This window comes from Pipistrellus kuhlii, unplaced genomic scaffold, assembly GCF_014108245.1.
Source record: "Pipistrellus kuhlii isolate mPipKuh1 unplaced genomic scaffold, mPipKuh1.p scaffold_m20_p_23, whole genome shotgun sequence".
In the NCBI taxonomy this organism is placed as follows: domain Eukaryota; kingdom Metazoa; phylum Chordata; class Mammalia; order Chiroptera; family Vespertilionidae; genus Pipistrellus; species Pipistrellus kuhlii.
In genome coordinates, this window is record NW_023425522.1 from 6,757,181 (window position 1) to 6,767,412 (window position 10,232).

The 10,232-nt window shown below is 53.0% G+C and overlaps 1 protein-coding gene across 1 annotated transcript in view; it reads left to right on the top strand.

The window, feature by feature from the left end:
• LOC118726915 (myosin-13) overlaps positions 1–2,751 on the top strand; it is a 53,891-nt gene extending 51,140 nt beyond the window's left edge. Inside the window, exons 37-40 of the mRNA XM_036452241.2 lie at positions 436–540; positions 620–715; positions 2,131–2,265; positions 2,654–2,751. Coding sequence (XP_036308134.1) covers positions 436–540; positions 620–715; positions 2,131–2,265; positions 2,654–2,668 — 351 coding nt within the window. The 3' untranslated portion in view covers positions 2,669–2,751. The remainder of the gene's footprint in view (positions 1–435; positions 541–619; positions 716–2,130; positions 2,266–2,653) is intronic.
• Positions 2,752–10,232: the final 7,481 nt, after the last annotated feature.

Genomic DNA, 10,232 nt, shown 5'->3' on the forward strand with positions numbered 1-10,232 from the left:
GCTGCCCTGCTTCAGCTCACTCAGCTGACCTGGACTTGAGCGTGTCCTGGACTGCTCCTGGCTCCGGTTCTCGCCAGGACCCCCGCTGCCTCGCTCAGTCAGGAGCTGGGCCACCTGGAGCAGCCATGCAGTCTTTGCCTGCTGGGCAAGCCCGGCTGAGGCATAGCTCTGGCCAGGCTGCAGGCGCCAGAGGAAGCGGCTTCCTTGCAAAGCCAGACCTGACACTGGATCCGTGTGCCCCTGCGGCTGCCCCTGACCACAGTGGTGCCTTGTTCTCATTTGTACAGAGCCCACCGCGTGCAGGCGTGGTGGCCTTGTGAGTACACGTGGCTTCTGCATCCTCGGAGGAGACGCTGAGATCACCCTGCTAGGACAGGCACTCAGGCCATGGATCTCCGGGGCGGTCTGGCCTGCATTCCGCATTCTCTTTACCAGGTGAGGGAGTTGGAAAACGAACTGGATGCTGAGCAGAAAAGGGGAGCTGAAGCTCTGAAGGGAACTCACAAATACGAGCGAAAAGTCAAGGAGATGACTTACCAGGTAGAAGCACAGGGCCTGGGGGAGTGGTCTGGTGGGAGGCGGCAGCGGCCGGGGCCTGGCCAGGACTCTCTGTTTGCAGGCCGAGGAGGACCGCAAGAACATCCTGAGGCTCCAGGACCTGGTGGACAAGCTGCAGGCCAAAGTGAAGGCGTACAAGAGGCAGGCCGAGGAGGCCGTAAGTGGGGGAGCTCTCGTGGACCCAGACCGGCCTGAGTATCCCCCAGCCCTGCTGGGAGTATGTCCTGTTTCCTACAGCCCACAGAGCTCAGGCGGTTTTCACAGGCCATAAAGCAAGGACACCTGTGCCATCCCTCTCCTGGTCTGTGTAACACATCCTGCCCACCTCCTCCTCTGTGCCCTTGCCTCACCCCATGTCACCAGCTGCCCCCATCCCTTCACTGGGCCTCAGCCCAGCTCACACTATCTCACCCACCCCAGCGCATCTTAGTCCACCTCTGGCCTCGCTTCACCCTCAGCCCATCCCACCAGCCATCCTGCCCCTGTGACCTGACCTTTGACACCTCATCCCACTCCCCTTCCTGGTCCCCATCCTGCGCACCCCTACTCCTGCTCTCTCTGAGCCCTCCGTGATGCCCTTACCCCAGTCCTTCCTTTGTGATCTGCCCTCCATCGAACAGGGAACACCAGCAGGGAAGAAATGAAATGGGCTGAAACCGGCATTTCCCAAAGTATCTCCTGGGAACATTGGGCCTGAGGGGTGCCAACAGCAGGAAGCTGCTAGTGGAGGTGGTGGGGGTTAAGCGGGGGGAGGACAACCATGGGGAGAGGGTTTTCTTTTATAGAAAAGAAATCCATTGGAAATGCTGCGTTTAAAAACGTTGAACTGCTTGCTTTACTGCAAGGATTTCTCAGATTCTGTAGGTCACATGTAACTGGCTCTGCAAAGTGGAAGAGGCATTCTAGAATGTAGCATTTCCCACCTTTCAAGGGCCCGGGCACCTTGTTCTGGCGAAAGTATGCAGAGCTTCCCACAGGGCCAGTGGTCTGAGGGAAAAAAACGGGGGGATCCTGCCCTAGATAAATGCCTGAGCATGGGGCTCCTCTCCTTGCCCGTTCTCTTCCCTGCCTGGGGGGCTGGTTGGTTCTGTCTTGACATCAAAGGGACAGATCTGCGCTGGTTACGTAGCATGGAGACACGTGCTCATCGCGTTAGAACAGTGGCAGGGGGACTGGCCAGCCTGAGGGGGCCCAGAAGGCCACCGTTGTCAGGAACCCTTGGCTAATGCTAAAACAGACCCAGACACTGGCCCAGCCACAGGCAAATGATGCTGGGAGCAGGAGAAGGGCAATGGGGACTTGGGCCTTGGGTCTCTGACACCTACAGGTGCCGTGGGAGGACTCTGGACTTGGGTCTCTTTCAAAAAGCTCCTGTGGGAGAGAAGGCAAGGGACACAGCGGTGCAGATTGCATCCTCACCCCTGGATTGCTCAGCCTTCTCTCCTCTGCCATCCGTGAAGCTGAGACCCAAGCTGTCCTGGTTCCCCAGTTCCTCAGCAGCCTGCAGGGCCTGGGCCCTCAGAGCCAGAGTAAGGGCCTGCTCATCCTCGGACCCCTCTGTCTTCTGCTCAGGAGGAGCAGGCCAACACACAGCTGTCCAGATGCCGGAGGGCCCAGCACGAGCTGGAGGAGGCCGAGGAGCGGGCAGACATCGCCGAGTCCCAGGTCAACAAACTGAGGGCCAAGAGCCGAGATGTTGGGGGCCAGGTGAGAGCAGACTTCTTCCCTAGATGTGCTGAGCCCCAGGGAGGGTTCGGAGGGTATCTATGGGTGCCTCTTCCCTGTGCTAGCCGTTGGCTCACAGATGCCACTACTTTAGCCAGAACCTGTGGCTTAAAAAGAAAAGCGAGGAGAAAAGCGAGGGACCAGGGGCCACATCTTATCACTCCCATCCCTCCCCGAGGCCAGAGGCCCCACTTTCCAGGGGGTGGACTCCTTCCCCCGGGCTTGAGGGCCTTGCTTTGGTCATGGGTCATGCATCTGTAATATTTGCCTGAGCTTCCAGCCCTTGCAACCGCCCCACTTGCAGACGACACTCAGCCTTGCCTTGGGTTTGACTCATATCCTGTGTACGATTTTTTTTTTTCTCCCACAGAAGATAGAAGAATGAGGCCCTCCTGATGCCTGTTGCCATGGGCACCTCCAGGCGAGTGGAGGGAAGATATTGTGAGAAATAAATTCTCCTAACTACTCAGACACTCGGCTCCTCTGTGTTTATTACCGCGGCCCAGCGCTCTCCCGTGGGCTGCCTTTTAGATCCTTGCCTGAGCTCTCCTTCATTTAAAGACAGGAAGGAATGTGACCATGGAGGCTCCTTGCCCCAAGGAGGAAGGAGAAGTCCAGCCCATTGCCAGATAAATCACTGGCTCCCATTGCATTTCAAAAGAAAGAACTTTCGGGTAACTACAGCCCATTTTCTTCCTGGAACTCATCATGATTCTTTCCAATTCAGCCCCCCATTTCTCCCCAAACTTGCAGATAGGGGAACTGGGCCCAGATGGACGTAGTTCTCTGACGGTAGTTGTTCAGGGCAGAGTGGAGAGTAGACCCAAAGATTCACAGACTCTACCCAGGGCTCTTTCCCTCAAGCAAGTCTGCTTCCCATCCCATCCCTCCTGGGACCGCGTTACCCTCCTCTCAGACCCACCCACTGCTCCAGGGCAGCGGAGAGGTAGTTGGTACTCCCAGATGCTCCACTCCTGGGAAGGCAGGTGCTTCGCAGGACTGGAAGGGGCATGTGTTGCAAGCTTTGCTCCTTCCTCTGGCTGGGTCACTCCCCTCAACTTGGATGGACTCCCCTCATGATGCTCGGGGCCACCAGTGAAGGGAGCAGCTGGGCCTCAGGAGCCACTGACTTCCAGACTCAGGCCTGAGGCTGGGACCAGGCACCAATAAAGGAGCTACTGCTAGTTTTAGAGCTCGCTGCCAGGCCCAGGGACCCCTCGGATTCTGCTTATGTCATTTGCTTACCCTGAAGGAACGGGATTAGGAGCCAACGCTGTATTTGAGTCCCAGGCTACCCCTTAATGCCTGTAGCTGTGTGGCCTGGGGTTGGTTACACGTGTTCTCTGAACCTAAAGTGCTGCCCTGTGTGGTCAGAGCACGGACTGTTGGTTCCGGCAAACCTGGATGGAATGCTGATGCTGTCACATTCCTACTGTGAGGCCTTGGGTCAGTCAGTATCTTCTTGAGCCCCATGTGCTGATAGAGGCAGAGGTAATAGTAATCGCAGCTTCACTGGGACACTGGGTGGGTGGCAGGGGGCAGGGCACATTTTAGAGGCAACAAAAATGTTCCACAATTGATTGCTTGATGGTTGTATAACTGTGAATTGTGTCTTACTAAAGCCATTAACTGATAGTAAGTACTGGGCTACTGTGTCCCAGGCAATGAGACTGGCATCCTCCAATGTCTTAGACCAATCCTTGGAGAGCCTCCTTTCCATTTCATCACCAGCCCACCCCTGCATGACTTGGACACAGCAGGGCTGGGAGCTGAGGGCTGGCAGCAGGGTGGTAACAGGAAATGATTCTGAGGTCAGGTCTGGCATCACCATTATCACTATCATCAGCATCCTCACTATTGTCATCATCGTCATCATCACTGTCACTGCTATCACTATCATCATTTCTATTCTTACCACAACCACCACTGTCATCACCATGGTCAGCATCAGCAACAATGTCACTGCTGAGAATTAGGAATGAAAGAGTCTATTAACAATGATCTCTATATTCTCCTCAATTTCACAGGCAAGGAAACAGGCCATTCTTAAAGCCCAGGTACCAGGCCCTAGGTCAGTCCTGCCACCCCACCACGTTGTCCTCCCCATAAGAGCGATGATGCCATAGCACATACAAGATCGTTTTTTTGTTGTTATTGTTTTTTAAATATATTTTATGGATTTTTTTACAGAGAGGAAGAGAGAGGGATAGAGAGAAACATCGATGAGAAGAATCATTGATCAGCTGCCTCCTGCACACCCCCCACTGGGGATGTGCCCGCAACCAAGGTACATGTCCTTGACCAGAATTGAACCCAGGACCTTCCAGTCCACAGGTCAATGCTCTATCCACTGAGCCAAATCGGTTTCGGCTACAAGATTGATTTTGTATGATGCTAAGTGTTCATATGCCCATTTTTCCCGTTCCAGTCTCCCAACAAGCCCATCAGGAGATGAAGCGGTATCAGCACCATCATTTTCTAGAGGCGCTACAGGTCGGGTTGGGTGCCCAGTGATGAGAAGGAAAAGAGAGGGCAGCTCTTCAGACTCACACACGGGCAGAGCCTCTGGAGGGAGGGTTTTTCCATGTGTGATGATGTTGCAGTGGTAAGAGCCCTGGGTGCCAGCAGCTGGGTCCCAGTCCTGGCCCACCAAGCACTATCTTTGTGATTTGGGGAAAATTCCCTCATGACTTAAGTGTCAGCTTTCTCACATGTAAAATGGGCATAACAATGGACTTCATAGGGTTGTTTTGAGAAGTAAATAAGAATATTCAAGAAGTGCCCTTAAGCCCTAACTGATTTGGCTCAGTGGATAGAACATCAGCCTGAAGACTAAAGGGTCCCAGATTTGATTCCTGTCAAGGGCATACACCTTGGTTGCAGGCACATCCCCAGTAGGGGGTGGGCAGGAGGCAGCTGATCAATGTTTCTCTCTCATCGATGTTTCTAACTCTCCCTCTACCCTCCTCTATATAAAAAAATCAATAAAATATATATATATTTTTTTAAAAGAAAGAAGTGCCCTTAGTCTAGAGCCTGGCCTACAGTTAGCACTGGTAACCTGTTATCATGATGGGGAGGGGGAGACATGGCCTGCGGACACAGGCAGAGTGTAAGACAGGGTCCAGATGGACAACAGTCTGAGGCTTGGGCTGTGTCTCTCAAGAGCTTCCTCTGGTTTGAGGAGGTAATACACCATGCAGATGGAGGTCATCAACAAAAATTCCTATGGCATCACTCCTCCCTGGCACCCAACAAGAGCAGATCTAATTCCATCTGCTCAAGTACTCCCCAGTTCACCCGGGGACCCCCTAGGAGGAAGACACCCCCAAGTATCTCTGCACTTACTTAGCCCCAACCCCCCAACCCCTAGTTCCCAGACCTCTGAGTTAGAAGAGAAAGAACATTTCTACATCCTTCATATACATACCATGTCTTATATTACAGCAGAATCCCAATTAGTGAATGGAGAGATGAATAAATGAATAAATGAATGAATGAGAAACTTTTCTACCTAGACATCAAGTATGCCCTGTTAATGATAAAATAAAGATTTTAAAGTATTTCTGAGAGCTGGAAGGAAGAGGAGGGGATGAACATGGATTCCTGTGCTGAGTGTTCTTCCTCAGCACCCCCATGGCAACTGGAAACCAAATTCGGGCCCTGGGTCTTGGGTTGGGTACCCCTGGCCCCTCCAAGATGAAGAGGGAAGTATGGGAGACTTGCACATGGTGAGACGCACAGGAAGAAAGCTTGGGCTTCTGTCTTGGCACATCCTACTTTCCAGGAGGCCTGGGGAGTCTGAGAATGTCTCTCAGCCTCAACATGGGCTGCAAGCCCAGCGCTTCCTACCTGCACTGTGGTGGTGTCGAAAGATCCCTATAGGATACTGCATAGCTTTCCTCCACCATAGAACACTACCCAACCGGAGGGGGCATTGTGGCTGTCTTACTAACAACAGAGATAATAATAATGATGTTGCTTCTGTTGTTATTATTATCATCATCATCATCATCATTATTATTATTATTCAGCATTGAGACCCAGCCACCATACCTGGTCTTTGAGCCCTGGGCCTTGGAGAGCAGAGCCTATCCTGGCATAGGGGTCCCTTTAAAACATAGCTTTGCTGCCACCTCCTGGCAGTGGAAAGACAGACTTCATTATGCAAGGGACCTGGAGAGGACGCTCCTAAAGCTGTGGAATTAGGCAGAGGTCTTCCTGGAAGTCATGGTCACCTGGCCCAGGCCCTTGGTCTGGCAGGTGAGAACATTTGATTAGTGATAAGGTCGGGTAACCTCTCAGGATATGGTTGGAAGGAGACGCCCAGGTCTCCCAAGTTCCCAAGCTCCCCAACCGAGTTTCCATAGAAGAGGACGCTACAGAATCTCAGATGGAGGCTAGGGGTGGCTAGGCAGAAAGCATGCCCTGGGGATGGCCCTGGCAGTGGAGGGTGAAACCATGCCCAGGGCCTGCTCCCCAGCCCTCCTTCTCCTGACCCGGAACTTCTAGCAGGCTGGAGGAGAAGGCATGCACCTCCACAGACGCCCCTCCTCCAGCAGGGCAGGTGACCAGGCCTGAATGTTTCTGGGGGAAAGATGGTCTGTGGCAGTTCCAGAAGACCCAAGACAAAGGATCACTGCTCCCCGGCCAGGTACCCACACTACCTGCCATTGGACCCTGCAGACCGCATCTATCTTTTTCCAGTGGCCCAAGACTGGCACAACGGGCTTCCTTGCCCTCTGGATTTTTGGGTGAGTCCAGCCAATTGGGACCTGGGATAGAAGGAGCAGAAGGAAGGAGAGGGAGGTCAAGGGTGTTTATTTCCCGAGTCCCTCCTGCAGTCAAAGATCCCATTTTCTGTCTAGTGTCCCACTCCCCCCAGCCCTCTCTCTCCATCTCAGCAACTCTCCCCTCACCGCTGCTTGCACCTTCAGGCCTAAGGAAGGTAACTGAACCCTGAGCTATTGGACCTGGGGCGCTGCTGTGTCCCTGTGGTCCCCCTCCACCTGCCCCCATCTTTGTAAAGTCTCTTCCTCAAACACCCCTCACGTGATGCTGATCTGGGTGTGCCCGTCTCTCTCCTGCGGAAGCCTAACTTCTGCAGGACCCCTGCCCAGCACATCTATCTCACTCTCCCTGCCTCCTCTGTGGAGCAGGATCAGCTGACCATGCAAAGTAGGCGTGTTCCGGCCCTGCAGCCCCGCCCTGCAGCCCGGGAATGTCTCAGGGCCATAAATCCCAGTCAGGGAGTTAGTGACACCTTCAGTTTCATTGCGCATTGCAGACTGGCACAGTCCTTCAAGAAAATCAAGCTTTTAGGGTGCCTCCAGGCCCCCTACTTGATTGAAACAGCTCTTTTCTTTTTTAATATATTCTATTGATTTTTTTACAGAGAGGAAGGGGGAGGGATAGAGAATTAGAAACATCAATGAGAGAAACATTGATCAGCTGCCTCCTGCACACCCCCCACTGGGGATGTGCCTGCAACCAAGGCACATGCCCTTGACCGGAATCAAACCTGGAACCTTTCAGTCCGAAGGCCAATGCTCTATCCACTGAGCCAAACCAGTTTTGGCTGAAACAGCTCTTGACCTCACAAACAGGCAGCCGTTTCCTCTGGGGGCAGGGTGGCACCGTGGTACCCTGGAACCAGCGTGATCCAGCCCACAGGAGCCAAAGCATTTTTAAGGAATTTTGTGAATCAATGTTTATGCACAGACATTATTAAGAGCTACATCATTTAAACTCACAATGAGATAAATTATATTAAAAAACAAAGGTAATAAAAATTCAAAACTCATAAGTCCGGAATTATTTGCTATATTTTCTCATTATCTGTGCCCTGGGGGGTATTTACAACCAGTAAGCCCGAGTGGAGGAGATGCCCCCTCGGGCGTGCCCCTCTCACCGCCCCCTCTGGCACTCGCTGATGTCATGGCGGCAGCTTGAAGCAGGCCCGGGTGGAAACAGCACATCACAGAAACTGGCAAACACGAGACAGGGCTTTTAGTTTGTTTGCTTGTTAAGCATTTACCAGCACGTCACCAAGTGGAACCCACGAAATCCAAATAAAAACAAATCTGCAATTCTTTTTTTTCTTTTTTTTAAAGAATTTTAGTGAGTTTATTTGAGTCGACATATGCCGGGAAGCAGAACCTCAATAAGTTGAGATAATGCTCCCACAAATCTGCAATTCTGCAGGTAAAGATATTGGAGCTCCCAGGGCCAAGCCCACCCCCACTCCCCACCATCCCACCAGATGGCTGATTCCAGGCAGTGCTTGGGGCTGGGGTTTGCATCCCTGGGAGCTCTGGAAAGTGGGGGGACCCAACGAAGGGAAGGAAGGTGCCCTCCAAGTCCCGCCCACAGCTGCGTCCTGCTCAGAGGAACTCATTAGCTGTAGCAGAAAGGGAGCTGACACGCTCTAGGCACGAGAGACCATTTGTGGATTCTCCCAAGTGAAAAATCTGAGGGCAGTCCACCTTCAGGCTGCTTGGATCCACAGATACGAGGTTTGATCTAGGACTTCCGATGATTTCTTTTCCTCTCTTTCTTTCCTCTCAGTTCTACTTTCTTTTAAATCAATGCATTCCCAGGAAGCCTGCCCCCTCAGAATTATAAAAGGCCAGCTCGTTTCCTGCCTCTTAAGGTCTTATGCTAGCAGCCTAAACTAAAGAGCTTCTTTCGCCCTGGCCGGCATGGTTCAGTGGTTAGAGTGTTGGCCTCTGCACCAGAGGGTCTCATGTTCGCTTCCTGGTCTCGGGCATGTACCTGGGTGGAAGGTTTGATCCCTGCCCCCAGTTGGGGAGCCTGTGGGAAGAAACCAATGGATGTGTGTCTCTCCCACATTGATGTTTCTCTCTCTGCTCCTCCCCATACTCCCTTCCACTCTCTGAAAATCAATAGAAAAAAATATATCCACTCCTCCAGTGACGATTAATATATATATGTGTGTGTGTGTATATATATATATATATATATATATGTGTGTGTGTGTGTATATATATATGTATATATATATATATATATATATATATATATATAGAGAGAGAGAGAGAGAGAGAGAGAGAGAGAGAGAGAGAAGAGCTCTCTTAGAGTTCCAGCAAAAGCTGCAGTTTCTAACTGGCCAGGCCTCGGTGAGGGGTGGTGGGAGGGTTCGGACCTCTGATAGGTCAGCTCTGAGCCATGGGGACCAACTCCACCCAAGCCCGTGGCCTGAGCATTAGGAGGGCGGTTTCCTCCGCCTCCCAGGAGAAGCAGGGCGGGCGGGGAAGCACCAGCTGCTCCCTGCCAGGGCCCAGGCGCTTCGCGCTGTGGCCGTGCCATGCCCCTCACTGTGGCACTGGGCAGGCCGTGCCCTCCCACAGGTCAGAGTGTGGGCAAATCCATCCAAGGTCTGGGAACCTCTGGCACAAAGTGGCTGCCTCGGAGCGCCGGTGGGCAGATTCCTTTCTTCCAAACGTATCCTCGCTGTCTCTTTCCCACGGGAGAGACAACGCTGTGAATGAACGATTCTGAGGCATAGGATGTGTGGGGTATTTTCCTCCACTGCCAGCTGAACCAGCGGGTACTCAGACCCTGCAGAACCCCCATCCTCCAAAATCCCTAGTTCCAATTCTCACACATAACATCATTTCCGCCCCATCCCTGACCCAGATTCCACATTCCACTCGGGCTGCCTCGCTGCTGACAGGAGCAGAGACGCAGCTCAGAGGCGCGGCCTGCAGGCAGGCGTTTCCTGTCCTGACTCAGGAAGGAGAGGTCTGGGTGGGGCCAGACAGGACATCTGGACCAGATCAGGACATGGCTGGGACCTGAACCAGGGCCGGCCCACAGCGGGCTGGTGGCACTGCCGGGGCCTCGCTCCCTCTGCGGAGCAAGCAGGAAGCCACACATCCAACAGCGAAGCGACTGAGGGCCTGTGATACACAGGAGCAAGCAGCTCT